This window comes from Schistocerca serialis, chromosome 7 (genome assembly GCF_023864345.2).
Source record: "Schistocerca serialis cubense isolate TAMUIC-IGC-003099 chromosome 7, iqSchSeri2.2, whole genome shotgun sequence".
Lineage (NCBI taxonomy): Eukaryota > Metazoa > Arthropoda > Insecta > Orthoptera > Acrididae > Schistocerca > Schistocerca serialis.
The window spans coordinates 435,403,300-435,426,245 of NC_064644.1; the positions used below are offsets into that span (position 1 = coordinate 435,403,300).

The window sequence follows — 22,946 nt, forward strand, 5'->3', positions numbered from 1 at the left end:
CGACATTTTTATCATCACCTTTATCAATAGTCGACGGTGCCTGTCCGACTCCACCACATCGAACCCACCCCGGTCCGGCCCCCAGTAGACACTTCCCGGGAACGTCTCGTACAAAACGAGTGTATACCCAATGTTTGCGTGATAGAGTATTTATGGTGTACGCGTACGTGGAGAAAGTGTTTGTGCAGCAATCGCCGACATTGTGTAACTGAGGCGGAATAAGGGGAACCAGCCCGCATTCGCCGAGGCAGATGGAAAACCGCCTTAAAAGCCATATACAGGCTGGCAGGCACACCGCACCTCCGCCGGGCGGATTCGCTCAGGGGACCGGCACGCCTTCTTGCTTGGGAAGCAGCGCGTCAGACTGCGCGGCTAGCCGTGCGGGGATGAAGGTAAGTACTCGACAATGGGGTATAATAGAAGCTGCTGCCAGCGTGACGCCAGAATACTCACGGCAGGCGGCGACTCCCGCTCCTTGGAGGCTCTGAGGCGGTGCAGCCAGCAGCCGAACAGCAGGCCCACCACGAAGGCGCCGGCGCGGCAGTGCGTCGTCACGTATGCCTCCAGGTATGTACGTGTGGTCGTGTTGTTGCCCAGGGTCCTGCGGAAAAAGCCAACAGGTGTCCTCTGGAATGGCACTCACACTCTCTGCTCAGTCGTCCACACATACGAGGATGATTAAATGATTACACTGCTGTGAATAAAGACGAAATGAAAAAAAAATATTAATTTTGCGACACATTTCTCTTCTAGGGATACAGAACTATCACGCCAGTCTATCCCTTTTTCTACACCTCGAAGTAGGAAGAACAGTAAGGTCTCTGCACACGGACCCTGTATTCGAACGTCAGCGTTGAGCGTGCCGAACTCAACAAATTGTTGAACGCTGAGAAACGAAGCGGTGGTACGTGTATCTCAGTGTGGTATATTCCACCGCAGCGCTCTCCAGCGGCTGTTATCCGCTGTATCTGATAAGCGAATTACGCAGTTTGTTTACGAAATGGAAGAGCATAAAATTCCTGCGCTAGCTCTATTGCAACGCAGCCAGACGTGACACACGGAAAAGAAACTCTTTTCAAAGTCACCCAGAAAAATAGAATCGACAAAATCGTTAAGGTAGATAGAAGAATAGCTAGAACATGCATAAATAAAAAAAAATTAAAATGCCGAAGCTGGCGGATAGTGCCAAATTAAGTGGTGTACAGCGAACTGGAGCCCCTAACAGATACTATAAGGAAAAATGGATTTTTTTTCTTTCACGTTATGAAGATGCCAATAGCCAGGTCATCAAGAAAAATTATAGAGAAACTTCGGAACATGAAGCCATTAGTGTGTTGCAATAAGGAAATCAGTGAGAATATGAAAGAGCTGTGATTAGCCCTAGATGATTTCCAAAGCAAAACAGAAAATTTAAAGAAACTAAAAAACATAAATATAAGATTTAAACCAAAAAGAGAGAAACGACAAACAATAATAATAAGAGCATTTATTGATGAGGAACGACAGAAAAGATCAGGACGAATTAAGTGATACTGGGCAGTTCAGAAAGAAAGCCTATTGATGATGACTAGAAAATGTTTGACTGAAGTGGTCCAATGAGGCCGTAAAAGTAGAAAAAGAAGAAAATGCACATTTCGTAAATAGCCCATGTGCTAGTTATGTTGTTCTGTCTGCAGTACACATAAATAAGAACTTTAATATCTATGAACAAGTTGTAAGATTGGAATGGCTCTAAGCACTATGGGACTTAACATCTGAGGTCATCAGTCCCCTAGAACTTAGAACTACTTAAAACTAACTAACTTACGGACATCACACACATCCAGCCCGAGGCAGGATTCGAACCTGCGACCGTAGCTGTCGCGCGGTTCCAGACTGAAACGCCTACAATCGCTCGGCCACATCGGCCGGCTGTGGGACGATCGATGACAGTTTTTTTGCACGCGCTCTATTTAGAGACGAAGCGCCATTCACCAACAGCGGCAAAGTAAACCGGTATAATGTGAACTATTGGGCAACGGAAAATCCGCGATGCCTGCGACAAGTGGAACATCAGCGATCTTGGCGGTTTAATGTATGGTGCGGCATTATGGGAGGAAGGATAATTGGCCCCCATTTTATCGATGGCACTCTAAATGGTGCAATGTATGCTGATATCCTACGTAATGTTCTGCCGATGTTACTACAAGATGTTTCACTGCCTGACAGAATGGCGATGTACTTCCAAATGATGGATGTCCTGTCCATAGCTCGCGTGCGGCTGAGGCGGTATTGAACAGCAAATTTCATGACAGGTGGGTTGGTCGTCGAAGGACCATACCATGGCCCGCACGTTCACCGGATGTGACGTCACCGGATTTCTTTCCGTGGGGAAAGTTGAAGGATATTTGCTATCGTGATCCACCCACAACGCCTGCCAACACGCGTCAGCGAATTCTTAACCCATGTGGGAACATTACGGAAGGCAAACTGCTCGCTGTTGAGAGGAATGTCGTTACACGTATCGCCAAATGCATTTAGGTTGACGGACGTCATTTTGAGCATTTATTGCATTACTGTGGTATTTACAGGTAATCACGCAGTAACAGCATGCGTTCTCAGAAGTAATAATTTCACAGAGGTACATCTATCACATTGGAGCAACCAAAATAAAATGTTCAAACGTACCTACGTTCTGTATTTTAATTTAAAAAAAAACCTACCTGTTACCAACTGTTCGTCTAAAATTGTGAGCCATATGTTTGCGACTATTACAGCGCCATCTATAGTGAAGCGAAAAAAGTGGTTCAACTAAAACATTTATATTTCTTTGCGTGCTACACGAATATGTAATAAAAATGGGTGTTCCTATTTAAGAAAACGCAGTTGATATCCGTTTGACCTATGGCAGCGCCATCTAGCGGGCCAACCATAGCGCCTTCTGGTTTCCCCCTTCACGCTAGCAAGTTCCTTTCTTTGTAGTTTTTTCGTTTGATGCTTATTTCGTGAGATATTTGGCCCGGTCACGATCAATGGACCACCCTGTATACTTTGATAACACGCAAGCTTCAATTCGAAAATTGTTGGTCTAAGATCAAACGCATGTTCTGCATATCTGTCGTGCAGGATATCGCTCTATACGTTCGAAAAGTCTCCACAACGTACTTTTCCCCAACTATGATGCCAGAAATTTGGCATGCACAATTTTGAATGCATGGCCCCTGTGCTGACGACTTGAAAGCTTCCCAATATAGGTAGACAGTCGTCAGTTATTAGGCTTCGGCCATGCCATGTATCCATGCACGCATTGATAAACAAATGTCTCTCTCAAAGAATAGCCGGCTAGAGTAGTTTATCTTCGGATGGGAACTGTCAGCATGTCTTAAGCAAGTCCCCTAAACTCTGAGGTGATCATGTCAACAGTAATGTTTGACAGCAGAATCGGTTAGTGAAAGCTGCGTGATGAGTTATCAACAACGTCACACCACGTTATTCCACTTAGTTCCGTGAGGATTTGCCGATCGGTTTGGTATAGATGCCGTGTCTCGTGATAAGAAGATGAATACAGTGAAACGTCCACCTTCCGGATTATAGTGATATGGTTGCTCGCTTGCACTGCATTGCACAGTGGCGCTTTGTGGAGCATGATATTAGTTTTCGCGAGATACTTTGCAGTCGTATTATACCAGGACAGTATTAGTTCTTCATTCGAGTTCACGGGTTTGTTAGAGCAAGTACGAATCAATATCCAGTTTATTTACGGTTATCCAGGCCTGCAAGTTAGTTGTCTCACAACTTTTACACTCCCTAAATAAAATCATGGATGTTAATTTGAATATAACAGGTTTATTTTCCTCGTCTTTTGTGTTTGTGTGGTCATGTAAAATCACGTGATCCGTTGAAGGATTGCTTCAGGGGAAATATGTGTCTCTTGTACTCATTTTAAGGAAGCTAGGCATTCAGTATTAATATCATTTGGAATATTTACGGAATTATTTTCAGTTCCGTTATCTTTATTAAGCCATGACACATGTTTCGTCAAGAACAAAATTCGCTAATGAATAACATTTTGCTTTCACTAAATTTGAAAAAGAGAGAGAATATACTGCCTTCAGCATTGATGGAGCTTCATTACTTTGAATTTGCAAAAGAACTTCAAGAAATATGGCTTAGGGACGCTATCTCTAATCCTTTCAGTATAATAGGTGTGGAAGAATATAGAGTGCAAACATAGTTCTATTGTACGAACTGCACATATAAGATGTAATTGATAGACAAAAATAACGAGTTGCTACACCAGATCCACTGTAAGGACTATGATTTCAGATGTGTCTTGGTTTGGTTTTATTTAAACCTGCCTTTAATTATTTCACCCGTTGTAACAATGTTCCTTTTCCATAGGAAATCCACAACAACTTTTATTCAGTTATGAGTCAGATTTCATATGAAAGGGAATGTTTCAGAGCAATGAAGTTTCTTCTGAACTCACAGGTTAAAGTATAAAGTAGTTACAGGCTTTCGACTTATTTCTGATGAGGATGATCTCTCATTTGAGTCAATTTTTTACGTCAGAGACATTTCCGAAGATGAAGGAACCACTTCGTGGCATTCACTTTAGAGCTGTTCCAGAGGTTCGACAGGCAGTAGACCGCTCCATTCGCACCATCAACAGAACAGGCTCTGCCGACGGGGTATAATACGCCTTCCACATCGCTGGCAATGGGTTCTACACAACGCTGGTGACTAATCTGATGGACAGTAACAGGTGCAAACCTGTAACTCTTTTGTATCTGTTGTGAATAAATAGTTGCCACTATTTAACTTTCAACCCTCGTAGAACCATGCTTAACAAGTAGGAATTCAAAAAGGATGTATGATTATACAGTGACACCAGTGAAGAGACGAATAGTTATTCGAGACTGAAAATGTTTTACTTGCTTGTATTTCGAACTTGCAGACAATTTAACGGTGCTGCACGTAAAGTATGATTCAACCAATCTGTTCACTTCAGTTGTACCTCGAACCACTTAACATATAGCAATTCTGTTTCCACCCAAATGAATTGAGAAAAAGTCGTCTCTAAATATTGTATAATCTCTTTTCATTAGTGTATTAATTACGGTAAAGAGATACCGGTACCAACTTAATTTATTTAAGCGGAACAATAATAGTGTCTGCTACTAGTATCGTATAGGGAGCGATCAAAAAGTTTCCTTTCGAAAGCCATAGAGTTCAGAATTGTTAATGCAATGATACTAAAATGCCCTGAACGTTGATGCCATTATTCGACCGACACACTATTTTGAAAATATATGGTGAAACACCGTGTCCCGCTGCGTAAAAGTCCGTAGCTGCCTGCTGCACGGCATCGCCCGACAGGAATCGTCAACCCTCCAGAGCCTTTTCAAAGGGACCGAAGACGTGGTAATCGCGTGGAAGCAGAGCAGGGCTGTAGGGTGGGTGCTCGTGTGTCTCCTACTTGAGGTGGCGTAACTTCCGCGTCACGGCACTTGCGATATGGGGACGTGCGTTATCATTAAGCAGCAGCAAAACTGTGGGTTTCAACAGACATGCTGCCCCACATAAATTCTTCATTCTCTTCTGGATATGTACAGGTGTCTGTGCTTCAGCAGCCAAGACAAAAGTAACAGAACGTTGGCCTGTTTGGGCGCATTTGGTAATAACTTCGTCAGAGCTCACGTTTCCACATTTAACGCAAGCACCACGGAAAGATACGAATGCCACACTAACCCCTTGTTGGTGGTTATATGCCAGTGCCGTAGTCGCACTGCGCTGCGTATATGCTGCAGTGGCTCCCTCAAAGGGAAACTTCTTGATGGGCCCTTATAGTTCTAAAGCGGACAATTCCAGCAGCGTTTAAATCGCCAAAATTTGACCAGCAGTTTCGAAGAAATTCCCGTATTCAACTAGGGATTTATCCGGTTTGAAAATGAAATCAGTTGCTTTCTTATGCGGGAATTTGTATTTTTATAAGAAATTTTCGCGTCGGACTGGTAGCGCGCTCCAGCTTGTCGCAGACAATAGTACTTACAAAAGTGGAATAGTGGAGAAAAGTTTAGCTGAAAACTGAAGCTAATCACTTTTGGCTACATTAGGATAGACTGACACACCCACTGAAGTCAAAATACTTGCATTTAAGAATGATTCAATCGTTATTAACGGCAGCAGTTATGTTGTTGTTTCTTCTGGAATCCTGGATGAAATATGCTCATTAAAAATTGAATGGATTTGTGAATGGCTGAATTGCGATATAAAGACAGTATATAACTTCGCATCATATGTTTCACGTAAGGTGCACGTGTACATTTCAGAATTACTGCACCAATAGCAACAAAAATAGAATAACAAAAAAGTGGCCACGGACGTTTTTCTTTACGCCATCAAATGTTCGAAATGCACATCCTCTATTGCAAACTACGTTTGTTATCACTGGCGCAAGGCAAGACATATTTTTTTACACGCACTGTAACAATGCTATGTTTTAAATCATCTTGAATATCCGGACCTCGTACATAGAATTTATCTTTGAGTCTACCCCACAGAAATAACTCCAATGGCGTCAGATTAGGCGAACGTTTAGACCAACTGGGACGCCGTGTCCAGCGTCCAGTAAAATGCTGGATGAGCGCTTTCCTAGCCAGAAGCGAATAGTGAGTCGTGCATTCATCCTGATGGTACCACATGCATCTAGTGCCTCTTCTTTAGCAGAGCGGGTAGCGTTTCTATGAGAAATTGTGCATATTTTTTACCCGTTAGCCTTTATTCAATAAAAGAAGAACCAGTCACGTAGTCTCCAAGAGTTGCCTTCAGCTTTCCATGACTTGTAAAGATCGTTTCATCGGTAAAGAAAATTCTTTTAAAAACGGGCCTATTGTTCTGATATCAAACTAGAAGCGAGACGCAGAATTCCCTGCAACTTTGGAAGTCTTGCTGGTTAATCTGTTGGTGAAGTGTCACATGATAAGGAATGAAGCTGTTTGCTCGCAAATGGCAAAAAATGCTGCTCTTACTTATTCTAGAGGCATTTCAAACTGTCCGGAACTAACGTGAAGATTACGAGCAACAGCTGCCATATTACTTACTTCGTTCGTTCTGCTCGTTGCTGTCATCCTCTTACCCACTGTGTACAATTACATTTTCCTTCCAAAAACAGATTTTGCGTATTTGATGAACTGTCATTCTTGTTGGATACCTTTGAGCCTACTGGCTATCCGTTCTCTTCTCGTTCCTTCTGCAGTCTTCGATCAGAAGTAGCATACCTAATTCCTCATGGTTTGTCAGGCACATGTATTTTTCTGAAAATAACCAGTACTTGAGGCGTGAAGAACACAGGAAAAATAAGAACTATGGTTGCACTCTGCCACTTTTTATACCGATAACGCGGCCGTGGCACACTCTGTTTCCTCCTTATTCGACGTAAAATACACTCCTGGAAATGGAAAAAAGAACACATTGACACCGGTGTGTCAGACCCACCATACTTGCTCCGGACACTGCGAGAGGGCTGTACAAGCAATGATCACACGCACGGCACAGCGGACACACCAGGAACCGCGGTGTTGGCCGTCGAATGGCGCTAGCTGCACAGCATTTGTGCACCGGCGCCGTCAGTGTCAGCCAGTTTGCCGTGGCATACGGAGCTCCATCGCAGTCTTTAACACTGGTAGCATGCCGCGACAGCGTAGACGTGAACCGTATGTGCAGTTGACGGACTTTGAGCGAGGGCGTATAGTGGGCATGCGGGAGGCCGGGTGGACGTACCGCCGAATTGCTCAACACGTGGGGCGTGAGGTCTCCACAGTACATCGATGTTGTCGCCAGTGGTCGGCGGAAGGTGCACGTGCCCGTCGACCTGGGACCGGACCGCAGCGACGCACGGATGCACGCCAAGACCGTAGGATCCTACGCAGTGCCGTAGGGGATCGCACCGCCACTTCCCAGCAAATTAGGGACACTGTTGCTCCTGGGGTATCGGCGAGGACCATTCGCAACCGTCTCCATGAAGCTGGGCTACGGTCCCGCACACCGTTAGGCCGTTTTCCGCTCACGCCCCAACATCGTGCAGCCCGCCTCCAGTGGTGTCGCGACAGGCGTGAATGGAGGGACGAATGGAGACGTGTCGTCTTCAGCGATGAGAGTCGCTTCTGCCTTGGTGCCAATGATGGTCGTATGCGTGTTTGGCGCCGTGCAGGTGAGCGCCACAATCAGGACTGCATACGACCGAGGCACACAGGGCCAACACCCGACATCATGGTGTAGGGAGCGATCTCCTACACTGGCCGTACACCACTGGTGATCGTCGAGGGGACACTGAATAGTGCACGGTACATCCAAACCGTCATCGAACCCATTGTTCTACCATTCCTAGACCGGCAAGGGAACTTGCTGTTCCAACAGGACAATGCACGTCCGCATGTATCCCGTGCCACCCAACGTGCTCTAGAAGGTGTAAGTCAACTACCCTGGCCAGCAAGATCTCCGGATCCGTCCCCCATTGAGCATGTTTGGGACTGGATGAAGCGTCGTCTCACGCGGTCTGCACGTCCAGCACGAACGCTGGTCCAACTGAGGCGCCAGGTGGAAATGGCTTGGCAAGCCGTTCCACAGGACTACATCCAGCATCTCTACGATCGTCTCCATGGGAGAATAGCAGCCTGCATTGCTGCGAAAGGTGGATATACACTGTACTAGTGCCGACATTGTGCGTGCTCTGTTGCCTGTGTCTATGTGCCTGTGGTTCTGTCAGTGTGATCATGTGATGTATCTGACCCCAGGAATGTGTCAATAAAGTTTCCCCTTCCTGGGACAATGAATTCACGGTGTTCTTATTTCAATTTCCAGGAGTGTATTTCCTTATTCGGGTATGAAGTCATGAACTTGCGCAGAAGATAGAAATCAGCTTCATGTTTAAAATGATAAACCCTAAGTTATAAATATTGTAATTTCTTCGGAAGTAATAATCACATTTGGAAGAATGAAACGACATTGAATTCATCTCTTTTAAAAGTGTAGTGCTAACAGCAGAAATTACTATGGTACTACTGAAAAAGCGAAGTCTTCCTCACAATTCGTGCTCCATATGCTTTGAGATTAACAGCTTATCGTAATCACACTGTATGTTGAGCAGCGAAAATATGGTTGAAAGAATACTACTATAATTCGCAGTGAATGGTCATCATGATGAACAGTGTCCTGTGCAAGGAACCTTTATTACAGTGTGTATTCCGTCACATACTGACAATTACTCTTTAATAACTCCATTAGGGCTTGCACATGTGCGTAGCTACTCTGAAATTGACAGTGAAAAATAAACAGTTGTGCGGTTGTGTGTTAATCCCGATTTTCTGTCAATGAACTTTCCAATAATTTGGAATTTTGAACACTTCGCAGCAAAATGTGAGAGCCAACGTACAATCCAAAGATTACGGAGAGGATGGCCACTATTCTGTCATCCTCATGTTTATCTGAGATGCCCACATTTCCGGCAGTACAGAAGGATGCAAGAAAACAGTTGGAGATCCGAAAACACTCGTACTCCTTCCCGTCCTTCTACTCCTTAACATTTCCTACTCCTTATCCTTATAGCCTTATGAGCTTATATACTCATATCCATATCTTTATTCTTCTTATGCTTCTTCTTCTTAGGTCTTCAACCATCAGGTTGATTAGCAGCAGTTCGCTATGCACTTCTGTTTTCAGCGTTCCTCTTGAGAGTGGTCTAGGCGGTGCAGCTGGTATGCTCCTTGATCTGGGTGATGTATCGTAGTCTCGGACCGCTTCTTCTATTATGCTCTTCTACTGTCTCTTCTACTGTCTCTTCAATGACATGCTTAATGATAGACCCATGAGTACTGTCCGTGTTCGTTTACCCTCAGGAGACAAGGCTTCTCTTCCTCCACTACATAGGACACCATTTCGTTTGATATCTTTTCCACCCGGGAAATCTTGAGCATTCTGCGGCAACACAACATCTCTAAGGCTGTTATTTCACGTTTTTCTGCTTCTTCGGGTGTCCATAATTCACTTACATATAGCAGCACACTTCAAAGAAACGGAGGATCCTCCTCAGATGTTTGTTTGTGCTGCTGAATGTGAAAAGATTTCTCCCCTTGTTAAAAGCAGCTTTTATCTTTTTGCTTGATGGATTCGACTTCCAGTATCTTTCCTTGACCTTCCGTCTGATGTAATTTTGCTCTCTTGGTAGGCAGAGAATTGAACAGTATCCAGTCACTGTTATTAAGTGAGTATTGGGCAACGGCGTTTTGTCTGCTTACCACAAAGATGTTTGTTTTACCTTCATTAATTTTCATATAATAGGAAGAGCAGATGGTGGTTTCCATGTGGGCTAGCATCGTTCCTAATTGTTTTGCATCTTCACTTAACACGCAATATCATCAACAAATCTTAGCATGTCTATTTTTTGCCATGAGTTTTAAGTCCTCCTAGAGTTAGTACTTGCTCCCCAGCTTCATCTGTGGCCCTCTACAATGAAGAAGAGAGGGAAGAGTTAACAGCCCTCTCGTACACCCTGCATAATAGTAGCTTCTTCTTGATGTTATCACAGCCACATCTTGTCTATAGAGTATTATGTCCTTACACTATATGCTGATCTCTCTCAGCATCTTAAGAAGCTGTCGCCAGTCTACCCTATTAAATGGTTTTTCTGAGTCGACGAAGGCAATATACGTCCTCATTCTCACTCTCAGTCTCCTTCTCTTTTCCCAATTTTACTTTCCATTTTCGGTTTCTGCCCCTGTTCCAAAATGTTTGAATATAAGTCTGTATGTATTACATCAAATCTATATCTACATTTACATCTACATAGATACTCCAAAAGCCACGTACTGTCCGTGACGGAAGGTACGCTGTAGCACTGCTTGTCATTTCCTTTCCTGTTCCACACGCAAATAGAACGAGGGAAAACGACTGTCTGTATGTCTCCGTATGAGCCGCAATTTCTCGTATCTTATCTTCGTGGTCCCCTTACGCGTAATGTATGTTGGCAGCAGTAGAATCGTTCGGCAGTCAGTCTCAAATGCCGGTTCTCTAAATTTTTTCAATAGTATCGCCTTCCTCCAGGGAATCCCACTTGAGTTCCTGTAGCATCTCCGTGCACTTACCGGTAACAGCTCCACCAGCCCGCCTCTTAATTGCTTAGACGTCTTTCTTCAATACGACCTCAACACTCGAGCAGTACTCAATAATATGTCGCACAAGCGTCCTATATGCGGTCTCTTTTACAGGTGAACCAGTCTTTCCCAAAACTCTCCCAATACACCGAAGTCGACCATCCGCCATCCCTACAACAGTTCTCATACGCACGTTCCACCTCATATCGCTTTGCACCCTTACGCCCATATGCTTAAACGACTTCACTGTGTCAAACAGGACACCAGTAATACTGTATCCGAATATCAGAGGTTTCTTCTTCCTACTCATCCACATTAACTTACATTTTTCCACATTTAGGCACAGCCGCCATTCATCAAGCCAACTGGAATTTGTTTCTAAGGTCTTTTACTACAGTAACTCAACTTCGACACCTTACTGTACGAGCGGTTCTAGGCGCTTCAGTCTGGAACCGCGCGACCGCTACGGTCGCATGTTCGAACCCTGCCTCGGGCATGGATGTGTGTGATGTCCTTAGGTTAATTAGGTTTAAGTAGTTCTAAGTTCTAGGGGACTGATAAACTCAGATGTTAAGCCCCTAGGGCTCAGAGCCATTTGAACCATTTTGAACCTTACCGTGCAACACGGCATCATCAGCAAACAACCCGCGATTGCTGCTCACCCTATGGGCCAAATCATTTATGTATGTAGAGAATAACAGTGGGCCTGTCACGCTTCCCTGCAGCACACCTGACGATACCCTTGTTTCTGATGAAGACTCGCCGTCGAGGACAACACACTGGGTTCTAAATGATAATTAATAGCTGTCCCCATCGAGGTATATCAACAATATCTGTCAGCAGCTGGGGATTTCTATTAATTATCATCTATTCTAGATAAGGTACATGGTCATCAATGCTATCTGTTCTTTCGAGAACAGTTACTATCTTCATATATATAGTAAAGGCTACCCTACCATTGAGCTTCGTCTGCGCGAATGCGCACAGGTTGCCCGAACTCTTACGGGAATCTTCACGTTAGTGTGCGCGAGTAATGAGTGTATGGGCAAATATCTATTAGGTACATTACGTATGTAGATTGTGGACAGTTGGGAATGTGGGTCCCACGGGAAGCGTGCAAGGGATAAGTCACTGCAGTCGCACTATTCATTTGTGTCCTTGGTGGCTCAGATGGATCGAGCGTCTGCCATGTAAGCAGGAGATCCCGGGTTCGAGTCCCAGTCGGGGAACGCATTTTCAGCTGTCCCCATCGAGGTATATCAAGAACACCTGTCGGCAGCTGAGGGTTTCAATTAACTATCATTTATTCTAGAGAAGCTGCATGGTCATCAATGGTATCTGTTCTTTTGAGAACAGTGCTGGCTTCATATATGCACTGGGTTCTATTATTTAAGAACAGCTCACGTGAGTTCTCCTCCTCTCCATTCATACCACGCTATAAGGGACACTCAAACGGAAGCGAGACAGTTGGAGGAAGATGGGGAGGTTAATCATTATGAAGAGTGCTGCAGACATGTTTGTAGAAGTGACTGGTGTTGTATATTGAGTAGGGCGACATACTGACTTTGGAATGCGCTGGCAGGCTCTTATTGCAGGAGGCCGTGCGGTACTTACGAGGGGTCCGGTATGAAGGTGGGGTCCAGCCCCCTACAGAAGGTGACGGCGGCGGGAACGGCCGTGGCGAACACCAGCGCGGAGAGCCCGGCGGGCGCGCCGTAGCGGCGTACCGCCAGCAGCAGCCACGGCGCCAGGGCGAACAGCTGCATGTCCACCGACACGTACCACGACGGCTCCAGGCACTGCCGGGCACACAGCTCACCTCAGAACTCTTCCCCTCCGTTCATACGGAGATATAAGAGGCAGTCGAATGAAAATGAGACAGGTAGAGAAAAGCTAATAAGCTATTTATTGTTTCAAATGTAATCGCCGTAACTGTTAACAGATTTATCCCACTGTCAGACATGGCGGGCAGCACCGTTGTGGAAAAATGTTTGCGGTTGCCTATGGAACCTTGTCTGTGGCCAGGCGTGCATCTCTCCGTCCGTAGCAAATCGACGGCCACGAATCTCTTTCTACACGGCTCAAAAAACATCGAAATCGCATGTGAAGAGATCATTAACCTATGAAGGATGCGAAACTTCTGAAGCGTTGTCGGAACAACCTTGGCAACATGTCGACGGGCATTTTGCTGGAGAGTTGTTTCGGTCATTCTGCAGAACTTTCTCTGGGAAGCTCTTACATATACTCCATACAGCCCCGATCTCTCCCCAAGTGATTTCCATAATTTTGGAGCCCTGAAGTAAGACATTCGTCGTCGTCGGTTTGCCTCGGACGGAAAGTAGCATGCCTGGGCACAGAAAAGATTCCATAGGCGGCCGCAAACATTTTTCCGTTAAGGTTTTAACCCTCTTGTCTCACAGTGCTATAAATGCATTAACAGTTATGGCGATTACTTTTAATACAAACAACAATTTACTTACTTGTTTCCGCATGTTTCGTTTTTATTTGACAGCTCCTCATATAGTAGCAAAGGTTGCATTTCATATTTCCAGATTAGTCTCCAAACTGTTTGTAGTCCAATTTGAAGTAAGTGGCATATGGAAGTTAGGCATGTGGACTGCGCCCGCCACTAATACACTAATGATGGGAGCCCGGCACTAACGGCTCGCACTGTGTTGCCGCTTCCGCTGCCCTACCATGTACACAATAGGTTAGCTAAATTTCAGAACCTTTAAAATTCATACTTACGGTATCTTAAATATCTCCAAAACTACAAAAAAAAAAAAAAAAAAATAGAGCACCTGATGAGCGAGGTATTTTATTCGAAATCAGTGAAATGCAATGCGTATTTTCTTGTTTTAAGGAGCATTGTTTTGACATTAGTGACTCCCCTGTTCAGGAAAACTGTGATGAGCTGTGATCATTCCACCACCGTGCGAGATTTGCAGGCAACAAGAAAGGTTAAGTAATCAGCTGCATGTTCCAAGCCAAACTCACAAAAATCAGTGGGTGGCTATATGTGCATCTCTGCTTGCTCGTCATCAGTTGGCTTGTGAACAGCACCGACCATTCCTATCATGTATCGCTACTGGTGACGAGAAATGGTTTCTTTATACTACCATAAGGAAACTAAAGGAATTATTGAGCCCAAACAAAGCAGGAACTCTCAGTACAAAGATGTGCGCGCATCCACAAAAGATAACGTTATGCATCTGGTGGCACAGAGACGGTGTGATGTAGTACGAATTGCTTTCCCGAGGTATAATCACCACAGTTGACATTTGCTGTCAACCACTGAGACGTCTTGCAGACGTAATCTTAGAACAACTACCGGGAAGACCACGTAAAGTAATACTACTCCCCGACAACGCCCGCACCTAATCTCTAAGACTTACAAAAAACACTACACAGGAGCTCGGTTGGGAAGTCGTTCCGCACCCATTTTATTCACCTGATCTTGTTCCCACAGATTTTCACCTTTTACGCTCTCTATTTAACAACCTTCAAGGAACTTTCTTCCCGGATGAAAATGCGAACCAATCATGGTTCGACGAGTTCTTAGCCTCAGAAGCATGTTATTTCTGCAATCGCGGAATTGGCAAGTTACTCCAGCGTCGGCAGGCAGTTGTAAATAGTGAAGGAGAATATGTTATTCATGACCTAAGTTTCTGTTATGTGTTTATTAAACTTATGGATATGTGCTACTGACTTATCGATCAAAACAATCGACTGCGTTGTATTAAATAAAAGACTTCTAGTGCCACGCACTAAACTGTTACGAAAGTTAAGTGAAGTTCTGTTTGATAACTATTAACGAATGTTGTTGGTTATTTCTTATTGTGTTAAGACAGTTATGTTCTAGTGCCGCCCTATGAAGGAAATCTTTAATTAGATGCTATTGGTGTGCAAACTGCACTATTTTAATCTAACTATATTCAAATTAAGTTTTCTGCTATCGTCATTGTCTCGGCTGCATTAATATTAACATTCATTTACAGCACCCTAACAGAAAAATATCTTAATGTGGTAAATGAAGCTTCCAGATTGAGAAGCTTTTACAGTTTTTCTGGGGTATCAGAGAAGGCGAATTTTGAGCAGTAGGTGAAACCGCTTCGCTAGCTGATTTGCTCGGAAGAGGACGCACTACAAATAGACGACGAAAGCGTAATGTGTTGGCTCTGACAGCCGTTCTGTCAGTCAAAATTGGTGGGTTTCGCATTGAAATGCGGTTTCAGAAAAATATTTTCCATAGTAATTGCTCCATATTGAAGAAGATCAAATGATCCATTATGAAGTTTAACAGGAAGTTCGTTTCCCTGTATAGTCATTTATTTCAGTGTAGCTTATTTCTGCCAACTTTTAATTGGGTCAGAGGTACTACATGTAGCATCGTTTTCAGACGATATTCTTATTCAAGGATGTACCCCGGTGCCGATCTCACAGCGAAACTGTTTTGAATATTTAGACTGTTCCAGCACGCTTCCTCCACAGTCGCATCCCACTCGACATCCCTAATACTTGCCACTCAACATCTCAGCAACTGAGATCACGTGCAGGGTGCTACGTGACATACTTCTAACTATGATTTTTCTGATTAAACCACTATCCTCCCCCCTCCCCCCGGCGCATCCCCTAATACTTTACAGGTTAGAAATCCTATATGACTATATTCTGGGTAATCTGCACCCCACTTTAAGAAGACCTAGTTTTTTAGTTTTTCTACGCATCTTAATTTTCACGACGTTATATCTTCTGAACCGTATGTTGTACAGTGATGTTAACTGTGAAGTACATATAGTGGTATACGTGGATTCAGTCTGATAAATGTGTTGCGAATTGATGTATTAATAAAAAAGTCGTAAATTGAAACGTCATGGCTGATGCTGAAGCTTTACTGCATAAAAAGCGAAAACTGTAGTAAGCGATAAAATTTTTCCTTTCATTATTTTGTAGAGAATGCCAGCGAGAAAAGTTTTGAAAGTTGTGGAAGCTATGTTAAAGTCTGTCAGAAATTACTTAGTTCTCTCAGTCTCAAATATTTGATGAAAACAATCTGGGTAACTGGTGCGCCGTGAGTTATGCTGCCTGAAACTATACACGTAGACACAGTATCTTGATTGAATACTTGACTTACTGTGTTAAACCTTTGAGGTAAGATTGCATCTCTCACTGAGTAGATTATAACAACATTTAAAAACTTTTGTCCTTTCACCACCAGTCTTTTTGCTAGTGAAAGATGTTGGGTTGGCAGAAGAGCCAACACCGTGTTACTAGAGGAGGCCGAAATGCACGCGTTTTAGCTTACGCAGGCTGGCGTGAAGAGGGAAGAACTATACTGACGTGAGGCCTGGAACATGACAAGGAATGAGAATTCCGAAAGCGGATGTAATTAGTTTCATACTTAACTTTAATTCATTAATGATGAACGTCGCTCATGACGGTACATGATTCACAATACTATCTGTTAGTAACTGAATATGGCGCCTTGCTAGGTCGTAGCAAATGACGTAGGTGAAGGCTATGCTAAACTGTCGTCTCGGCAAATGAGAGCGTATGTAGACAGTGAAACATCGCTAGCAAAGTCGGCTGTACAACTGGGCGAGTGCTAGGGGGTCTCTAGACTAGACCTGCCGTGTGGCGGCGCTCGGTCTGCAATCACTGATAGTGGCGACACGCGGGTCCGCCGTACACTAACGGACCGCGGCCAATTTAAAGGCTACCACATAGCAAGTGTGGTGTCTGGCGGTAACACCACAAAAGACATTAATGTACATTTATTTTAATTAATGTCATAGACAGAAGTGATATATGAAAATAAAAATATTTCGTTTTGTTTCGCTTCCCAATGCGGTTAAGGTTCGTACATTCAGCGTTATTCGTAAGTACCCCTGAGATTTTGGAAAGCGACTGCGCAAAAACCACAACACACACAAAAAACAGGCACACTTCAGTGGATAGAGCACCTCTCAAAATGTTTAACTCACACGACAGACGCTCAGTATGGGCACCGTTGGGGCGTGCCAAACATGTAAGCGCTTTGTTGACAGGAATTGTGCACGAAGGTGCAACCCGCTTTGCAGTCCTTTTCATCGGGTTGCCTGTCTGCAGGCTCGAATTAATTCTACACGACAATATGGAAAGTATGACTTCTCTACATGTTCTCAGACGCCTGTGTCTCAGTGGAACTACACCGTGGTGCGTATTACGAATCTAAACTTAGAGACATATCTACACACTGACGCCTGTGTCATTTTTCTGTGCGTCTCGTAGTCTTTGTGCAGACGCCTTATTAATCTACCTTGGAACACACACGTCCCAGTGGTACTGAAAGGGTTAACAACGGGTAATAATTGTAAGAAATGCTCAAAATCCATTTTTAGTTGCCCCTCATAGCCTATCGGCAATTGACACAAAGTGATTTTAGGTTTTTAGTTGTACTGATAAGAGAAGACGTTCCTGTGTTAGTGATTCTTCCACCTTCGCACTTTCCTACCGCCTTCCTGTTGCTTTACTGTACTACGCATTCAACGAGACTGACTTCATTCAGAGTACTTTTTCTTTCACAAAATCTTCGGTTCGAGTATTTGCGTCGTCCACGTTGGTGGTATTTCGTACTCCATTGTCAGTGGTTTAATATCTTTGGGCAGATATGACACTGAATTGTAACTATTATCTGCCACTGCACTGGAATTTCAGGGTCCTTGTAAGATATTTGTAAAGACGTGCGCATTCCTCCTCGTCAACCAGTTGTTTCATCCTAACAATTGTGCAGAGCTGAACTCTCTATGTTTTTCAGCCGTACTGCCTGGGCTACATTTTCTGTAGTACCTTGCAGAAGAAGTACTGCTAGACGACAGGTTAATCAATTGGATTGGCACGTTTCGTTTGTAAAATCGACGAAACCATGTGTGCAACCGCACATCATCTACGAATGTATGCTTCTCTCTACTGACTTGGCAACGCCTGCCACCAGTTTATTCGACAACCCGCCAGACGTCCTAGCATCGCAGAGTAGCGGAAAGTCTGTGGGGACGGCGCTGGGATTCGATAGTACAAAACTGCAAACAATTTCGGCTCCAGACGTTATTACTAGGAAAATAGTTTGAAAGCGAAGCTCTTTGCCAGTTTTAAGTGTTCTTATATTATTACAACGTTATTTTGTGTTAACCACACCCCTCTGAAGTGAAATTTATGTACTGGATGTGCCAGAATAGGTGGAGACATGTTATCACTTGCAATGGGAACAGTGTTAACAGACACTAGTTTGTATCACCCTGTGTTTTACATAATTTATATGTTATCACGGAGACTGTAACTTACGTATTGTAAGACAAAATAACCGATTTCAGGTGACTGAACGGAAAGAGAAAGAATCCAGAAATTTTCTACATTCTTTTTCCTCGCAAATACGATAGCTATTTTTTTCTACTTCCGGTCACCCACGAATGTAAAATCTCGTCGAAAATTCGATGAAGCTTTGCGCAGATGCCTTGCGCAATATCTCTAGTATGACCGCTGACCGCCGAACGACGCAATTTTTGGTTCTGAGTGCACGGTGGGCACTAAAAGATCCTTAGAACAGTAGGCTCTCCTGCCAAGTGTGAAGTTCCTGCTGAGGGGTTCCGCCTGATTTCATACAACCCACATCACGTGACCAGTTGTTCATTTTAGAGAGCGAACTGATAGGGAAGTGTTCTCATTTTGTCAGTAATTTTGCGTACCGTACAGTTTTTCTGTCACTACGAGAAGCTGTGACCATTATCTGCTCTTTGGACTTAATATTTTGTGTTCAAATTGTTCGCTACTGGTACACGCAGCTGCGGCACTTATTAATGTAGACAAGTGGTAAATCCCTGGTCGCAGTTATGATGTTTATTTTGGTAACTTACATTTTCCAGGGGATTTTAATGTAGCCCTTTATTGTAGTAGTTCACTAAATCTAAGAACATAGTTGGTAAAGAACTTTGGCACTCGGCTTTGGAGGCATTCTTAAATGACATTTAAATAATCTCAAATCTTACATAAGAAACGGAGTCGTCACATTGTTCATAATGCAAACCATTCGATACCACAATGCACAATAACTCATTCCTTCTATCCTTCCACATGGATAGTTGCGCTCCTAACACATAATCTACTAGTTGGAAGAAATCAATGACTGACTACTTTCATATAGAAACTGACAGGAAAACAAGTTGCGACAGATGAATTGATTGCTAAACGGATAACTTAACATTTTATCTGCCGAGATAATTACAGAATATTCTTGTTTTAATTTAGTCGTTTAAATAATTGGTTATTTCTACAATGTTATTTGTTTAGTGAGATGTTTTAAGGTATTGTGCGCGCGGGACAGTGACCTTAAATTCATAAAAGGAAGACTGGATGGCAAGAGAAGTGGACGATCACTCACACAGAACTCACATAAAATAATAATTTAAATTTCCATAGCAATTGTAAATGGTAAAAAATTCTGGAAAATATCTCACTGTACATGGAAAAACGTAAGTGGTGCAGTACTTTTTTTATTTAAATCATTAGTGATACTGTTTCAGGCTTCAAGAAAATGTTTGATGGAATTCCATTTGTTTTAGTGTTTGTTGACAAATATCTCCTGTCAGAGAGGCTATTATTCGGTCGCTCCACATGAAAACATTTAATGAGCTTAAGCTTTTCTAGGTCGAACAGGCGGCGATCTCTGTTATCGGTACTGTTGTTTATAGCATACGTCATCGTCTTACGCACAGCAACCCTATCTACTGTGCAGAGAAGCACGAGATGCTCTGTGTGCTTTACCGTCTGAGCAGTACACACAATCCAACCCTTCTCTCATCTGCCTTAACACTGTTGTTTGAAAAGCACAACAGAAAAACTTGTTCCCACCGTAGAAAAATTCTTTTCTTCCACTGCATTTCAACTCCCTTCTCCAAATAATTTCTGAAGCAGGAATCGGACTTAGTGATGATCTCCCTCTATCAGAGAACTGAATTCAGTATAGCTACAAAAGGCAGTTAATCAAATGTCTGCTAAAACTGTAGTACTATCATCCCTTGTTTCTGGGCACACTGCATGTAAGTATATTTTGCAAGCAGTTCCCAACTGCGGCTGGGTTACCAACATTTCTATCCCTTGGAACTGACTCCGTCATAATCTGTCTCTCTTGCATATTATCATTACTGTCAGTACTATCATCAGAACTTGCAGCGGTGACGGACTTGTTACTAGTCCAGTCACTATTTTTATTCCGGATGGCTTCAGTTTTATGCAAACGTGGTTGACACCGTTATTCAAGTTGTGCTATTACTCTCTTTCGTGATGTTAAAATTATTATTATTATTTTAACTATGAGTTTTTCACGGCGGTTTTCTTGTATTGAATATTCACGGTGCATGGTCACGTTGATTCTCCAGAAAAACCCGAACTTGCAACAACATCCATCGCTGCCATCGTCAAGAAAATAGCTGATTGTCGAAGCAGTAACGTAACACACTGATGTAACTGATGTAGTACTTCGCACTGGGATAAGAGACTGTATTGACACCAACGATGAAACATCAATCGCAGTATCATCGTCGGATCGCGATGTATAATCTGAACCATCCTCCTGTGCACAGATAACTCAAGGTAACTCGCTGACACACACACATTCACACACACAAAGAGACACACACACACACACACACACACACAAAATTTTAATTTCTGTCGGAGACATCTGATAACTTCGTCCCACAAATAATATAGTCATTGTGCACTGTTCCAGCCTATGTTTTCTGCAGATTTTCCTTGGTTATCTGACGAAATTCTTCTTCATTTGGATCACTCACAGCGTGCTGTGATATTTTAATGAGAGAAACCTTACTCTTTAATGGACCGAGCCTCAAACAGCTCCCCTCTGCTGTTGAGAGTAGAGAACTCGAAAAATGATAAACAAAATTATTGCGTCTACCCTTGCACGCATAAATACACACACACACACACACACACACACACACACACACTATTTTAAGTACGTCTCAATCAATGCTGTTCCTGAAATAAATGAAAATAGTTCCAATTAGTTCGACCTAATTTGAAGATGTTCGCCTTGGTTGTCAACCGAATTCCGGATTGGTATGCCTCTCTAATTTATTTCAATTGGGAGCTCCTCAGCCCACTACCAGCTCGGCAGTAACTCACTGAGAAGAACCGAAACTCCATAATGAGGGAGATTTCAAACAACCAGTTATACTCCTTGAAGTAGAAACGAAACCTCTAATAATTAAAAAAAAGTAGCTCCATCATTTGTGTACTGCACTTATAGAACCAGCAGTCGACTCAACTGTGTATAATCACCATCAAGAACACTTTCACATACACTATACTTTCATTTCTTGTCAATGTCATATTGTCCCATAATTAAAGTAAAATTAACTCCTAACTCTTTGTCTTGGCCAAATTTTTTGGCACGTTTCCAATGGCTGTAGGGCCAATGCCACATCTTCAAATCCCCTCCAAAACACTCCCAACAGATATTTCACCTGTCACTGAAAAGCCCTAGACTCTACAATGGGTGTTTCTCAAACAGCAATAGAGTGAAAAATAAGTAAGTACATAATTACATAAATGTCATACACACAAAATATCCGCATAAATACGTACATACACACATACATACATACGCAAGCACGTGCACAAAATTTCAATTTTTTGTCTGGGAGAATGAATAACAGTGTCTCAGCAGTAAATTAAACAGTTCCAATGCCTCTGTATGATCAAGGTTTTCTGCTGACATACGTTGGTTGTGTGATAAATGTCGGAAGAGATAAGCCTCTCTCATTGATTCCCTACTGGTTAATCCTTTTCCCCATTAAAAGCTAACATGGTAATTGTCTGAAAAGAACCACCATTCAATAAAGGATCTGACTATGAATGCGATAGTGAGTCGATGTGTTACAGCTGTCATAAGCTTGAAGAACTGCATTTTAAGCATCAACGGCACGAATTATTCTTTATTCTTGGCTGATTTCTGTCGTAGCAACCATCATCACAGGAAGACTGCTAACAAAAATGAAATAAGCACTGTACACATAATATAACGCAAATAAATCAATTTATTATGTGGAAGTACCTAGAAAGGCAATACATCAAGTGGATAAACAATTTATCTTCACTTAAGATGAACTGAATGTCCGCAAAGTTCAAGATGTTTACAAACTCATATGGAATACACCATGACTCTAAACAGCATGCAACTAACCTGACAATAACTCACAACCTAGTATAAAGAAACGTCGTGAAGGCTGATCTCAGTTAAAGAGGGGATGTCAATGAACACATGCTTATACAAGAACTTCAAAGAATACAACGCAAAGCATATCCTACCATATCCGACATAGGTTACACACAAAGACATACACTGTCAACAATCATGGAGCTAGAAACAATGTAGGTTTATCTTAGAAGAACTTGGTATTAAAATGTACTATTGTTGTCAACAGTGTAAACATGCACAACATTCTGATTACTAATTACAATCTGTGTGTTAAGTCATATGGTAATACAACTTTAAATTGTTGTTGTGAACATTGTATTTTGATATTATTATACAGATATTTATTGTTGTACGAATGTACCAATGTTCATTTTATATCAGAATTTGTATTCTTGACATTTTCTATAGTTAGAGTGAGCCAATGTAGTATCATAATAATAATGTTCTATGAGAATGTTGCTTCGACAACATATACAACATTTTGGGCATATTACATATCCTACATTGTATGTTACCCAATGTTTAAATAATCTATATTCCGAGATTTAGTCTGGTCGATGTTT

The 22,946-nt window shown here is 42.8% G+C and overlaps 1 protein-coding gene across 1 annotated transcript in view; it reads right to left on the bottom strand.

Moving 5' to 3' along the window:
* LOC126413138 (O-acyltransferase like protein-like) overlaps positions 1-22,946 on the bottom strand; it is a 343,086-nt gene that overhangs the window by 61,573 nt on the left and 258,567 nt on the right. The window contains exons 8-9 of the mRNA XM_050083031.1: positions 12,744-12,928; positions 454-601 (exon numbers count right to left, since the gene is read on the bottom strand). Of these exons, the coding sequence (XP_049938988.1) occupies positions 454-601; positions 12,744-12,928 (333 nt within the window). The remainder of the gene's footprint in view (positions 1-453; positions 602-12,743; positions 12,929-22,946) is intronic.